At 54.5% G+C, this 15,393-nt stretch overlaps 1 protein-coding gene across 1 annotated transcript in view; it reads right to left on the bottom strand.

Annotated features, from left to right (window-relative positions):
- CDH22 (cadherin 22) overlaps positions 1 to 6,985 on the bottom strand; it is a 66,598-nt gene extending 59,613 nt beyond the window's left edge. The window contains exon 1 of the mRNA XM_028122059.2: positions 6,728 to 6,985. Coding sequence (XP_027977860.1) covers positions 6,728 to 6,985 — 258 coding nt within the window. The remainder of the gene's footprint in view (positions 1 to 6,727) is intronic.
- Positions 6,986 to 15,393: the final 8,408 nt, after the last annotated feature.

The raw sequence follows: 15,393 nt of genomic DNA on the forward strand, positions 1-15,393 counted from the left end.
ACTGAGAAGACTTCTTCCTGTCCAGTTACTGTTAATAGATTTCTCATAAGTGGCTGGATTGTAAAAACCTCATAACTCAGTTTAATGCCCCTAATAAAATTATCTCAGGACGTCAGCCCTGAATCATTGGCAATGCTGCGGATGAGGAGACCTGTCTCTCCTGTTTGCTGTTTATGCTTTCCCTCCACCTTGGCCCAGGGGGCGTGGGGAGAGGAGAGGGTGAACTTGCTCCCTCTTCCAGTGCCTCCACCCACTTTCCAATCAGACCTGGCGTCTGCTTACACGGTCAGCAAACACCGCCAAGCCATGGTGGGATAGACACCACGTGGAGGGACGCTTAACAGTGATAATCTTATCAGTTTTCATCTCTGCCCTATGAAACATTATTCTTCCCATTTCCCAGATGAGAAAATGGAAATGCAGAGAGGGGAGGTCACCTGCTGCGTCACACAGCTGAGTTCGGGAAGCCAATCTCCTGATCCCATCACTCACTAACGTTGTGATCATGGGCTTGTTCATTTTTCCTCTCTGTTTTCCCACCTGAGAAATCAGATCAAGCCCTCCCCGGCACAGGTATGGTGAGGATTCAATGAGAGCATGTTTGTAATGGCCTGAACACTCGGTAAGCCATTGTTGCCTTCCCTTTCTGTCCCCCTGGGTCTCTATCACGTCCCTGCAGACCTTACATGTGAACTCAGACCCGGGACTGGGATCACTCGCGAGTGAGGAGCGGGGAGGAGGGAGTGGAAGACAGCGGTGATGTCACCAACGTTCTTCTTCCGTGAAGGATGACATAGTGCTCATGCGGTGGCCCAGTGGCCACTCTCTGGGGACTGCAGAGTCAGACAGAGTTGAACGCCAGGGTGGGGGTGTGGGGGGTGGAGTGGGAATGGAGGTGGGGGCGGGATCTAAGAGCTGCGAGCTGGGGGGCTGGGCGGAGCGGGGGCTGCCTGCCCTGCCCGCGTGGGTCCTAGCTCTGGAATGAAGAGGGGTTGCCTGTGTTTCTACCCCTAGAAGGACATTTCCCAAGACACTCAGCAGTGAGTAGGGGCTGGAGGCCAGCGCTCTTGTTTATGGAGCGCCTACCACGTGCCAGGTGTGTTGTGGGCCTCTGCGGAAATCTAATTGAAAGTCGGAGCACACGTGGATGTATCGCCCTTTTCCAGGTGAGGACACTGAGCTAGGCCTAAGTCTGTTTGACTCCAAAGTGCAATTTGTCCCTCTGCAGCCTCTGCAGTCTGTCAGTCTGGCTGGGGGAGAGGCTTGGACACACCTTTTGCCTTGTGCCGGCCAGTCCCAGGCGGCCTCTTCTACCTGGGCCTCTACTTCATCATTTGGAAAAGGACTGCAAATCACAAATCAGGAGAGACGATGGGCTTCGGGATCAGGAACAGCTGGGTGCCAGCTTAGGCTTTCCACTGGCCTGTGCCATGGCCCTGAGCCAGAGGCTACCCTTCTCTGAGCCTCAGTCTTCTCATTTGTAAAGGATACAATATGGCTCCCACGCCTTCTGACGATTCATAAGATAAAGTGTGGAAGCTCCTGGCAGGAAGTAGGTGCTCAGTGCAGATCACTGCCCTCTCCTTTTCCCACCCTGGGCTCAGGAGGGTCTGAAGGCCACCCACTTCATCCCCCATCTCCTGACACAAGACCGTAGGCTGAAATCCTGACCCATTGGAGAGACAAGGGCATTGTCTAGTACCTTCTTGTCTTTTAAACTGGGCTTGTCTCCTCCTTCAGGCAGTCCTCTTAGGGACTCCCCCACCCCCATGTCCTGTGGTTGAAGAGCCTTCGTCCTGCCCCACGCACACTCCCTTCTGCTCCACACTCCCCTGTAACACCTCAGTGTTGCACATCTGTCTCCCCAGCTGTCCTGGGCCTCAGGGGGTGTACTAACTTTGATTCATGCCTGTCTGAACTCCCCATGCCTGGCACACATAGGTGTCCTGAGTAGGCCTGCAGAGAAAATACGGGGGAAGTGAGAAAGAGTGTGTGTGTGTGAGAGTATATACATGTGCAAGTGTGAGATGTGAGCTCCTTGAGGACCAAGCATATGGCTGTTTGTTTCCTTCTACCCAGCACCCAGCACAAGGCATGGCACCAAACATATCAAATAAATGAAGAATGAAATATACAACAGTCACTAAAATTCCCCACCTGCCTTCTGGGATTGCTGGAGGATCCAGTCACTGTTAAATCCCAGGTACACATGAGCTAGACTAGAGAGAAGAGTCACTAGACACTCTTCTAGACCCTTTACTGGAACCTCATTGATGTCCCATTAGGAATTTGCGAATCAGAGGTTATTCCCTCCCTGCTGCACAGGTTGGCAAGCGGAGGATCAGAGAGGGCCTACATCTTCTCTAAAGTCACACAGCCATCAAGGGACAATCCTGAAGCCTGATTCCACATCCTGGGTTCTATCCATTGCCATCAAGTGTGGACAGCCCCAGAAGAGATTACCCCTCCTCAGGTCCCAGCCCTGTATCATAAACAACGTGAAAAACACAAGAGTGATGGCTTCTCATCCCGGGGGGAACTGAAAAATGGGATTTACGAGGCCATTAATTACTTCCTCCTAATTAAATCAAAATTAAATGCGAGCAGGGGTACGTTTTCCTTATTAAAGACAATTAAACGGACAGCGCAGCTACGCAAATAAAACGAGTCCAGGATTTAAACGGAAAGCAAATCAAATAAAAAGCTTCCCCCGGAATGAGGGGTCTGTTCACGCCTGTGCTTCTTGTAAACCAGGAGTTCATCAATTTTCTTTAAATATTAGCAACTTAATTAAATCTGCTCTCCTCCCCACTTTAATCCTGCTGTATATCGAAAATAGATCTCACGGCCCACAGGAGTTGGTCATAAGTGCTGACCCCATAATTCCATCCTTTTAAAAAAATTTTAAAATCCTACAAAATCCACATCCAGCTGAAGCCTTGGGGGAAATTACAGTTCAGAAAAGGGATTAGTCAAAGTACCCAGATTGTATGGAAATCTGGGAGGTTGCTTTGAGGGTGGGGGTTGGGGGCAGGTGAGGGGAAGAGGCGGGCCAGGCTGCCCAGGGAGCAGGACCAGGGAGGGAGCCTCGGGTCCTGAGGTTGAGGCGACAACCAGGGGCCGCAGCGGTTCCTGCGGGTGCCGACAGGAGCCTGGCGGTGAGTGATGGAGAAGGCGCTTGTAAAATAGGTTACCGTTGGGCGCCCGGGGTTCACTCGGCGGATGGTGCTGTTGCTAAGCTACCTTTGGAATTCAACAAGGACGGATGCTCCAAGCGGCTCCCTGGGGCGGGGGACCGGGAAGCAGTGAATTCACTGAAACCGTGAAGTCCTCTCTCCCCCAAAGAGCGAGAGAGCGTGGTATGAGAGAGAGAGAGAGAGAGAGAGAGAGAGTGTATGCATGCATGCATGTGTGCACATACAATCGCCTGCACAAAGGTGGGGCTCGGTTGGCAAGGGGACGGGTGGTTTTTAAAAGTCCAAGCTCATATTCCTCATATTGCTATTGAATATTGAGTGAGGTGTGGGCTAAGTGACCACCTCCCTCTCCCCTGCCCCCCACCACTTGGGGGTGAGAAACCAGGACATGGGTTGCTGAGAAGGCTTTCAGGGTTTGGGCAGGGGTTGGGAGTGTCTGTGTAGCTGGGATGATCAAGCTGGTGGGAATACCAGACGAGACCTATAATGATAAAAGCTAACACCCAGCACACACCAGGTGCCAGGCGCTTGCTCTTCCAGGCTCTTGACATATGCTAACTCAGTGATTCCTCACCGCAACCCTTGGAGGTGGGGGTAGTAACGGCCTCACTCAACAGATAAGGAACCTGAGGTTCAGAGAGGTTAAGTAATGTGCCCAAGATCAGAGAGATAATAAGGGGCAGAGTTGGGATTTGAGCCCCGGGAAGCCTGGCTCCAGCTGTCCCCTTGAACCACATACTACATACCACAACACAGGAAGTGTGCTCTGGGTAAATGTTTGCAAAGAGATGGAAACTTCTCTTTCTTCCCCGCACAGAGGTGGGCTCTGGGAATAAGAGAGGGGGTTCTGGGTGAAGATGATGGCAGGAGGAATAACATGGTCGTGTCAGCTGTCAGGATGTTAGGAGAGGTTGCCCCAAGGAGAAGAAATACCGGGTACAATGCTTGGCTCATGGTCAAGGGCAGTCACACTGCACTGGGCCCCAAGCTGGTGTCCAGAAATCTGGTCTCTAGGGTTGGCTCTGTCACCGTGTTGCTGAGTGACCTTGGTCTGATGTTCTCTGCCTCCGGCCTCAGTTTCCCGGCCTTATAATGAAGGGATTTTCTAAGGCCACAGACTCTGGTTCCTGGAGACAGGGGTGGGATTCCCCCATGCTGTTGAGATGCTAATGGCTAGCAGGATGCAGTGCAAGGTGCTGGATCAGCAGTGGGTTCTCTCAAGGTTTCAGGACTTGGGTGGCTGGGGAGGCCTTGGAGCCCCAGCTGCTGGGCAGACAACAGAGCTCAGGTAACTGACAGCACCAAGCTGACATTTAGGCAGATGTGCGAGTCCTTCCCTGCCTCTCTGGGGGTTTCCTGGACCCAAGTCCACCTCCCAAGCCCGGATGTCTCAGAGAGGATGGGAGAATCAGGCCAGGACTGGCCTCCGACACACGCAGGTTCAAGTCCTGGTCAAGTCGCTCGCCCCCTCTAGGACTTTGCCCTCTCTCAGTCCCTGGTTTCCTCGATACAAAAGGGAACGATGATTTCTACCTTGCCGTTTAAGGATTAAGTGCTTCATAGGAGAATAATGAGAAAACAACGATGAACAACCAACTAGGCTGCAGGCTGAACACCGTATCTGCTGTTTACCTCCTTAATCCTTTCAGCAACCCTAAGAAGAGGGCTCTCTTAGCCTCCCTATTACAGACGAAGAGACAAGTTCAGGGAGGTGATGTAACTTGTTCAAGGTAATACGGTTTGTGGGTTAGCAGAGGCAGGACTGAAGTTCAGGTGCTTCTGGCCCTCAAGCCTGCATTCTTAGTCACCTCACCATCAGCTACAGCCTAGCTGGAACTGGTCCCTCCTTTCCCAACCCCTCACCCCATCCTGCCAGCCCCACCATCTCACTACCCTGGCTGGGAGTCAGGAGCCCTAGGCTCTAGCACTAGTTTGCCGGGTGACCTTGAGCAAGGACATGGATAGAGGGGAAATTAGCCAAGGACCAGGGATTACTACGTCTAGACCAGAGAAAATCTAGATTTCCTGCAAGACAAACGGGGAGATTTACATCAAGGCCTTCCTCCCCTCCCTGATTCCTGAGCCTCTGACCTGAGCAGGTTGATCAGCCTCCCAATTCTCAGACCCATTAAGCACATGGGAAATTCCAGGGTTGGTCCCCTCCCCCGACTCTGCTGACCAAAACTTCCCAGAAAGCTGACTGGCAGAAACCAGAGAACTGTGCCCTACCAGCACCCTCTGCCTCAATACTTCAACTGCTGACAAGTCTCTGACTAAGCCAGGCTCCCTCAGACCTCCAAGTCTTTGCACAGGCTATGTATGCCTTCTTTCTCATCAGCCCGATGAACTCCTACTCATACATCAAAACCCTGCTCAGGTGTGTTCTCCTCCCCAAGCCAGCCAACAGATACCATTTACTGAATGCATACTCACTGCTAGGTGCTGACCTGTGAAGCTTTTCATGTACCAGAGCATCTCGGATACTCTGGGGGGGGCCCCAAATGGCAGAGGCTGGATCTTACTTGCCTCTGCCTCTCCAGCATCACACCCATGAGGGGCTAGGAATTGAATGGCTGAACAAAAGTCCTTCCCAGCTTCATATACCCCTAAGGCACAGATCCTTAGCCACATTAACCAGCATTTACTCAGTTTGAGAAAGTAGCTTTCATTCATTCATTCATTCATTCATTCATTCAATATGAACAGTTTATGAACAACGTGTGTACTAGGTGCTGGATATAACAGTGAGCAAAACAAACATGGTCTGATAGGAAATATATACATTAATTGCATAATCAAACAAATACATGCATAATTAAGTGTTGTGAAGGAAAGCTGTGGGGACGTTGGAGGGCACGTGACAGAGACGAATGGCCATATTCAGGGGGAATCTGTCTAAGCCTGGTGCGGTCAGGCCAGCTTCTCAGGACATGTGGCATTTGAGTGGAGACCTGAGTGTCAGTATAAAGTAAACAGCAGAAGGAGCAGGACTGACCTGTTCAGGGGGAGGAAATAACCCAGGCTAAGGGAAGGGGTGGTGGCAGGAGCAGGGCACTGTGAGAACCATCAGAAGAGCCCTGGGCCTGAAACTCAAGAGGAATGTGGCAGGTGGTAAGGCTACAGGGGAGCCAGATCTTTGTAGGCAACCCAGTGAAATTTGGACTTGACCTCAAGCGCATGGGAAGCTATTGAAGAATTTTAAGCAGAGTGGGGACAGTATGTGTGTGACACGATCAGATTTGCAAACTTGTTTCTACATTCTAGATGCATCCAGCTAAAAGATGGCCTGGGTTTACCTACTAGCTCTCTCTGCTCTGAGATGCACAGGGGAGGGGGACTGGAGGAGGCCGTGGGGCAGGGGTGGCCCACGGAGCGCGCCACCCTGCTGTCTGCGCCCGGCCAAGCGCGGGCTGGGGAGGAGGCACCAGGGACCGGGACTTGGGGAGTGGGGGGGGCGGGTCCCTAGCGTCTCCAGGTGGGTGTCTCCGGGGTCCTGGGCGCGGGGCAGCGGGTGTGGGGGCCCACTTTACCTTGCCCACGTACAGGGGCTCGGTGCCCGTGTACTCCTCCACCACGAAGAACTGGTTCCACACCCAGCCGCGCTTCACGCGGCCCGCGCCCGGCGCGCTGTCCTGCCGAGCCCCGGGCGCCGCCGGCGCGGGGGTGCCCGCCGCCCACAGACGTCCCGGCAGCGGCGGCGGCGGCGGCAGCAGCAGCAGCAACAGCAGCAGCGCGGGCGACAGAGCGACTCCCGCCCGGAGCCCCTGACCGTCGGGCCGCGGCCTCATGCTTGGCCTGCGCCGGGCCGGGGCCCAGGAGCCTGGACCCAGGAGCCTGGACGGGAGGCACCGGGGCGTCGCCGCTCGGTGGCACGACGGAGCGGCGCGGCATCACATGGTTGGCCTCAGCGCGGCCGCCGGGGCGCCGCCCCCCACCCCCCGCCCCCCCCCCGACGGGGCACCCGGACAGGCCCGCGGCCCTGCGCGCCGCCCAGCGGCGGGGGCGCCCGGCTGCAGGGGGAGGGGGCGCGGCCGCACCCGGGGCATGGACGGCCCCCCGGGGGTCCCCGCCCGCGCCCCCCTCGCTGCCGCCGCGGCCGGATCACCAGGCGGGGCCTCCGCGGCTCCCGAGGCCGGTGTGCGCCATGGTCCCCGCGCGGAGGGGTGCTGGTTGGGGCTCGGCGGATCCCTGGAGGGCCAGGGGCCGTCCCGACCCGGGCCCGGAGCCTGCGGGAGAAACAAGAGAACATAAGAGGAGGAGCCTTGTGGGGGCAGGGCAGGTTGAGTCGACCTCTCCTCAGTTTTTAGGTACCAATTAAACAACTGCTGTGACCCCTAGTGGTCCCTGCCTTCTTGCCCCCCCCGCCCCCGCCCCCACCCCCACCCCCACCCCCACCCCCACCCCCACCCCCGTCTAGTAGTTCTGCCCCTTCTCTCCCCACCCCCGCCCCCACCCCCGCCCCCGCCCCCACCCCCGCCCCCGCCCCACCCCCACCCCCACCCCCACCCCCACCCCCCCAGTCCTGGATCCTTTCTTTCTTTTCTTTTCTTTTTTAATTTTATTTATTTATTTGAGAGCGAGCATGAGATAGAGAGAGAGAGCAAGTGGGGGGAGGGTCAGAGGGAGAAGCAGACTCCTTGCTGAGCAGGGAGCCCAATGCGGGACTCCATCCCGGGACTCCAGGATCATGACCTGAGCCGAAGGCAGTCGCTTAACCAACTGAGCAACCCAGGCGCCCCTGGATCCTTTCTTTCAACTCCCATCACACACCTGTCCTCTCCCAACCTCCCCCAACTTTCTCACAGCCCCTCGCCCAACTCCTTCTGCATGGTTCTTCACCAGACCCCATGCCCACGGGAGCTGGGACCTTACCAGCTGCTTTCCCTGACCCTGGCTGACAATCTATCCAGCCCAGCCCACCCCCTGGAAATCCCCCACCCCAGAGAGGGAGGAGGCCATTCTAAAAGGGGTCTTCAAGGGCTCCCAGGACCCAGGCCTCCTGGGTGCACAGAGTCCAGCACCCAGCCGGCCACCCACATTCCCGCCTTCTCAAAGCAGGTAAGAGGTCATTCCACCCAAAACAGGAGCCCAGGGAAGGCCCTCTGATCTCATGCTAGATCCTGCACAGTCCCCTGCAGGAGTGGGGCACCTGAGTCCCAGGGGGCCTTGCTTGGAGGTGCCCTGAGTGACTTTGGGCAAGGCCACAACCCCTCTGAGCTTGCCATGGTGTCTCCACATTCCCTCAGAAAACCTTCCTTTTGCAGCTTCTGAGAGACACTCCTCCCTGCTCCTGGACCAGCACTGCCATCCCCAGATCAATCCATCTTTCTTTCCCTCACCTCCATCAAATCCTGCTTTCAGCAAGAAAGGATCTGAGGGACTAACTCCTACTCAAGCCATAATGATGAATAATGGCTTAATGTGGGTGTTTACAGGGGACAGCAATGCTGCTTTAATGGAGGAATTTCAGGCACTGACAAGAGTGAGTGGAGGTGAGGGGCTCATTCCCCCTCTTCTCCCCAAGCCCAGTTCAGCTCAGTTCAACAACTCAATTCCACTGAACATCGGCTCGGCCAGGTTTGGGCTGGATGCTAGGACAGAGATAAATAAGCTCCCAGTTTAGTGGGGTGAGCAACATAAATGCCAGGTGGCGTGTGAGCGGGGCTCTAAGAAGGACTCAGGGAAGGGAGTGGGCACTGGTGTCTGGAAGGAGAAGGTGGGTGGGAGGGAATCCTGGCTGTTTCTTGGAGGAGGGGGCTTCTGGGTGGATGGGAAGAAAGGGATGAGCGTTGTGGCAGAGGAGTGTGCAGGGAGCCTAGGGGGCGTTTGGCTGGTTGGGGAAGTTCGGTGGGAAGCATGGGGTGTATGGCTGGGCAGAGGATGGGCCAGGTCCTCCTGTGGAACAAGGAGGTGGCCGGAATCTTCAGGGCCGAAGAAATGTAGACCACCTCCTGTGACCCAGCACCCACAGCGGGCGGCTCTCACGCCTTTAACTAACTTGTGTGAGTCATAGCAACTGTGGAGGCTGGTGTTTTATACCCATTCTGCAGATGCTTGATTCCCCAGTGTTCTTTCCCCACATGTGCAAAGGAACTTCCTTACAGAAGGGGTTCAGGGTAGGGAGTCATCTGTTGGCAGGGGGGACAGTGAGGAGGTTAAAGCTGCATTTCTGGGCAGTGAACAGGAGAAAACCTCACAGTCCCTAGGGAAGAGAGGAGGGAGGAGTCCCAAACATGGGACCATGCTGTTCCCTCTTTCCCTTCAGGCCCCACCCTGAACGAACGGAGGCCAAGAGTGCCCGTGACCCTGGTGTGAGCATCCCCAGCACCCCTTCCTCGCCCACTCTGTGGGGCCTAGGCATGAAGGCAGCGCGGGGGGATGCGGACACACCCCTCCCCTTGTGGCCCTGCTCTGAGATCCCGGAGCTGTGCCGCCGCCTCTGGGGATCCGGCTTTGATTCCTCATGGTAGAGCCTGGGCTGGTCGTAACGAGGCTGGAGTTATGGGTGAGGGGGAGGCATTGCTCCGCAGCCTTCATTTCCTGCAGCTTATGACTTCCCTGCGGGCTCGGCAGGAACTGTTCCCCTGACTCCATCAGGCAGTTCCAGGACCCATCACAGCCCTGCAGGGACGCGGAGGGGAGGGGCTGGCGGGAGGGTGGGCATGGGGAGAGGCTGGGGCCACCTCTGGGGAGAGCAGTGGGGGTGCGGGAGGTGGGAACAAGGGGTGATCCTCCAGTGTTTGCAGGCACTCCATTGCTGCTCTCTCTCCTTCCCTCTCCCTTCTTCCTTTTCTTTCTCTACACCACCTTTTCAAAGATTCTGTCATTCATTCATTCATCAAACATTAGCATCTACTACAAGTGGGGAGACAGAAATGCATTCATTCATTCACTCAACAAATTTTCAAGACAGCAAGATACAATCAATTACTCAGCTATATATCAGGAGAGAGATGCATTTCTTCTGGTTGTTCATTTACTCTTTCAACAAATATTTACCACACCTCCCTGATGCCAGCCCCTGTGCTGGGCGCTGGGAACGAAGCAATAAACAAAATAGTCCTGGTCCTCTTGGGGTTGGCTTTCTAGTTATAAAGGAAAGAAATCTACCATATAATTTCTGGGGGCGATAAGTGTTAAGAAGGAATATAAATCAGGAAAGGGAGAGGAAGAGAATGATGGAAGGGCTGGAGTGGGTGTCTTATTATAGATGTGATATCAGGGAGGGCCTCTCAGAGGAGGTGACATTTGGCTGGTCTGGAAAGATGAGAAGGAGCCTGGCACAAAATGGTTCCACGCAGAGAGAATAGCACATACAAAGGTCCAGAGGCTGGAATAAGCTGAGGAAGAGTAAGAAGGCTACTGTGGCTGGTGCAGAGCAAGAAGGTGGCTGAAGATGAGTCAGGACTGGGGGACGCAGGCCAGATCAGGCAGGACTGGGAGAGGGAAAGCAGTTTCCATCGTATTCTGTGTGTGCAGAGAAGTGCTTGGAGGAATTTAATACAGTAAAAACCACAGGAGACCGAAATGGTCTCTGGCCATAAGGGGATTTCATGATAGAAGTCCTTCAACACAGGAGGGCCAAGCACAGCGCAGTGGGGCGCAGCCAAGGGACGGCATCGTAGAAAGGTGGCACTTGAAGTTAAAGTGCAAGAAAGATTTGGACATGTGGGATTTGGGGTGTAGGGGAGGAGAAGGAGCTCTCTGTGGAAGGACTGCCTGGGGCAAAGGCCAGAGATCAAGTCCCACTTTAGAGAAGGGCAAAGTAGAATCGAGAGTGTTGTCCAAAGTTGCATAGAATCCTTGGTGGCTGGGTGCGGTCTCGAACCCACGCTTGGATTCCCCTTGGTGTGGGGCCCCTTTGAAGGAACAGCAAAAGTGGCCCCTCTCAGCGGCTGCAGCCCAGTCCCAGGGGGCGCGCTTGGCAGGACCAGGTTGGCTGCATCTCCCTGGCCTGCCCCCTTGGCTCTTCCCGCAAGATGGTTTGAGGGGCGGGGCCTTGGTAGCCCCGCCCCTCCCTCCTCCCAGGCCTTCATACCAACCACGAGGCCTCTCCCAGACGTGTTGGCCAGCTTTCCTGGCCACCTGCCAATTCTCCACCGCTCTGCCTGGCCCTGCCAGGACTGCTGCAGACACTTGGGCCTCCTCTCCCCCCACCCTTTCCTGCTCCAGCTGCGTTTTCTGACCCGGTGTAACCACAGGACCCTATCTTGGCGTCCAGTCTTCAGGGGAGGATGCTGAGGAGCCTCGGGCCTGCATTCGGATCTGCCAGGCCTTCGCATGAGATCATGAGCATGTTGGTGGCTTTCTCTGGGCCACAGGTCTCAACCTACTGCACAGCTGTTTCATCCCATGGGATTAAATGTCAAGCCCCAGCCTGGCTCAAAAAATGTTGGCTTTGCCCTCTCTACTTTTCAGCCTCAGCTCCCCTGATCCGTGTGCTCTCACGACCATGTACTCAAACGTGATTCCTATGTGCATGTGGGCCTGTGTCTGCAATCATGGATGTCATCATATATGTGTATATCTGGCGCAGGTTCATTCATTTCGTAGATACTTGTGAATTTTCACTCTGTGCTGTTCTAGGCACAATGAAAAGAAACGGGGAGAGTCCTTGCCCTTGCAAGTCTAATGGGGGACAGAAAACAAACAAATAAATAAATAACGTGACAGTTCATGGTAAATGCTGTGAAGAAAAACAAAGCAGGGTAAGGGGCACGGGAAGTGCTGGAGTGGGGTGATTTGCTCTCTCTCTCTCTCAGTCATCTGTTATAAATGATAATTTATACAAGGTGGTCAGGGAAGGCCTCACGGCTAAGGTGACATTTGAACAGAGATCCAAAGTGAGGAAAGGAGGGAGCTGTGCACATAGCTAGAAGAAGAAAATTCCAGGTGCGGGGAACAGCAAGTGCAAAGGTCCTGAGGTCAGTGCGTGTTTGGTGTGCAGGAGGAACAGCAAGGAGCCCCCCTTGTTGCTGAAGTGAGTGATGGGGCGTAAGCAGCAGGAGATGGGGTCAGAGAAAATATGGAGGTGGGCATCAGAGTCCGCAGCTCTGGGTTTTTACCGTGAGATGGAGCCCCTACCCTGGGAGGGTTTGAGCAGAACAATGACATGATCTAATTTCTATTTTAAAAGATCGTCATGGCTAGCTATTGAGTTGAAAATAGAGGGAGGCTGGGGCTGGGGGGTGGCGTTTCAATAATGCAGACAAGAAGTGAAGGTGGCTTAGACCAAGGCAGAGCAGTGGAGGTGCTGAGAAGTGAAGCTGTGCAGCGGGCTACGTCGTGGGTCCGAGATGGGAAAGAGGAACCAAGCATGACCATCAGGCTGCCTCAATAAAGGGAATAGTGTGGTTCCCTCTCACCGAGCTGAAGGCAGCTGTGGGCAGCGCAGATATGGGGAGATCAGGAACTCCCTTTTGGATGTGTTCCATTCAAATGCCTGTTAGACGTCCAATAGTGATGTGCAGCCGGCCGGTGCACCTAGAGTCAGGAGCAGGAGCCCGGCTGCAGGGGTACATCTGGGAACTTGGATAGTATTTAGAGCTGAGACCAGATGAGCCCTCGAAGGCATGAGTGCAAGTAGGGAAGAGGCCCAGCACCTTAACTATAGAGATCAGGGAGATGAAGAGGGCCGAGCGAAGGAGGCTGAGGAGGAGGGAAGAGAAGGACCGGGGAGGGGAGGCAAGGAGAGAGGAGCTACCCTGGAAGCCCACTGAAGACAGTGCTGGAAGGAGGAGGGGTCATCAACTGTGCAGAATGCTCTGTCGGCTGAGTGACCATCTGTCCAGCTTTGCCTCTGTTGTCCCACCCCCTTTTTCTCCCAGTTTAGAGGAAGAATCATATGGTCATCCTACTGCCAGGTCAAGTCAGATGTGGACTTCGAATTGACCATTGGTTTCAGCAACACGGAGGTCATGGGCAGCCTTGATCAAAGCTAATTTGGTGGTGTGGGGGGTGTGCAGGCACGAATGGAGTGGGTTCAAGAGAGACTGGGAGGCAGGGAGGCAGAGACGTAGGTGGGGGTGGGTGACAGCCCCTCTGGGGATTATTTGAAGGTTCCTTTTGCCTGCTCCCCCAGCCCCCAGCCCTAACCCAGCAGTCTGCTGAGTTTTATGGTATATAGAAGAGAGGGATGGGAAATATAGATTGGTTAGCTGCTAATAGCCAATTCATTTCCTAGTCCTTTCTTGTTTCAATTCTGTTTCAATATTCACTCCCAAGCTTGGCCATGTGCTCAGTGCCACCCCGTGAACACTGATTAGTCTAAACCAATGAGTTCCTCTCTCCCTACCAGTGTTTGGTTTAGAAAATGTCATGTGACATAATTCTGGCCAGTGAGATGTAAAGGGATAACTACTAGAGAGCTTCTGGGAATTGTTTTTTGCTCTTTAAAAAGAGATGCCTTAGGGCACCTCGGTGGCTCAGTGGGTTAAGCATCTGCCTTCGACTCAGGTCATGATCCCGGGGTCTTGGGATGGAGCCCCGCATTGGGCTCCCTGCTCCGCGGGGAGCCTGCTTCTCCCTCTGCCACTCCCCCTGCTTGTGCTCTCTCTTTCTCTCTCAAATAAATACTTTTTTTAAAAAAATCATAAAAAGAGATGACTTGAGGAAAAGCTTTTCATTTTCTGCGTGTCTGAGGAGGTGATGGCTAGAGCTACAGCAGCATTTTTGGAACAATGAGGGAAACCACCCCCCACCACCACCACCCCCAAGAGGCTACAGGGACTTACTAAGAAAGATGGTACAAATCTGTGGCTTTGATGATGTTGTTGAACCACTGACTTTACCCACTTTGGGCCTTGAAGATCCAGTTCCAGCTCCCACTTTCTCCAGACTCTCATTCTCTCTCCTCTGAACTCCCTCAGACCTGTCTGGATGAGTCATCCCTGGGGTTTGGTGTCAGTTGTGATGGCAAGCTTCTAGAGGAGAGAAGCCATGACTCTTCCTTCTTCCATCCCTCCCTGTTCCTTCCCACACACACCTGGCAGAGCCAAGCCCAGAGCTGGACCCTGGGAGGGACTCTGGAGTCTTGCCTCAGATAGATACTGGGAGCTACTCGGGCAACATTCTTTCCCTCTCAGTGAGGACCTGCCAGCCTTGCTGATTTGCTGTGGCCCTTGTCTATGCTCTGGGCATCACCGTCACTGTCCACACTGTGTCCTTCCAGAGTCTAGGCTGGGTGGCCTGCGTGTCCTTTCTCGATTTCTCAATGCCCTGGTATCATTGCTGCCAAGGCTGTATGACTGCCAGCTCAGAGGCTCTGGGCCCTTCTTTGTCATCTGGCTGTCTCCTGGGAACAGAGGAAGGGCTTCTTGTCCTATCCATCCACATTTGTTTCCTAGCCTCTCTCTGCCAAGACCAAGAAGAGGGGCTGGGCACAGTGACTCCCAGGCAACATAAAGCAGGGGAGACTTCATGGTGCAGCCTGGAGCTCCTTACCTCTGCCTCCTCCCTAAAGTTCCTGGTAATCTTCCTAGCCCCTATCTCTGGGGCAGAATTTAATGTTCAGGGGACCTAAGATGATGAGGTCCAAAGTCAGACCAGGGTTTAAGTCCCAGGTCCATTACTGCATGTTTGACCTTGGTAAGGTGCTCCATTTCTCTGAGTCTCGGTTTTCTCATCTGAAAAATGGGGCTAGTAGAGGGTCCATGTGAGGAATCAATGGGATGATGCACACGGTGGGATCTACGGTGTTTGGCAATAAATATTAGCTGATGTGAGAATACTGACTAGTGTTCTCCTTTCTGGTCACCTGACAACTACTTACTGGAGCCCTGTTTTGTACCAAGTATCCGGAGCAAGGGCCGTGCCTCCTGCACCAGTACGAGGCTGGTGCCTGCGAGAAGGGTGGGGCAGTGTAGCCAGTGGGAGCCGGCCTGGCAGCCTGGCTCCTGTCTGCCCTTTTCGAGTCCCCAGGGCACTGTGCCCGTTGGATCCTGAGCCCAGAGCTCTCTGTGCTTGGCTGCGGTCTTCTCCCTGGGGGGAAATTATTTCTACCAGCTCAGTGCTCTCCCTTCAGGCCAGAAGGGATCCTAGTGTAATGCAGGAGCTGTTGAGGTAGGGAGGGTCTACCTTGTCTCTGCTCACCTCTCTTGCCGCCCCCACACCTCCCAGGTGGAGGGCACCGTGAAGCCCTAAACCAGACAGCAGACTAGTTATTGCCTCGCGTGCCTTGGCAGGCATGAGCACGTGT

Source organism: Eumetopias jubatus, unplaced genomic scaffold, assembly GCF_037043125.1.
Source record: "Eumetopias jubatus isolate StellerSeaLion01/CBP00866 unplaced genomic scaffold, mEumJub1_p1.0 scaffold_9, whole genome shotgun sequence".
In the NCBI taxonomy this organism is placed as follows: Eukaryota; Metazoa; Chordata; class Mammalia; order Carnivora; family Otariidae; genus Eumetopias; species Eumetopias jubatus.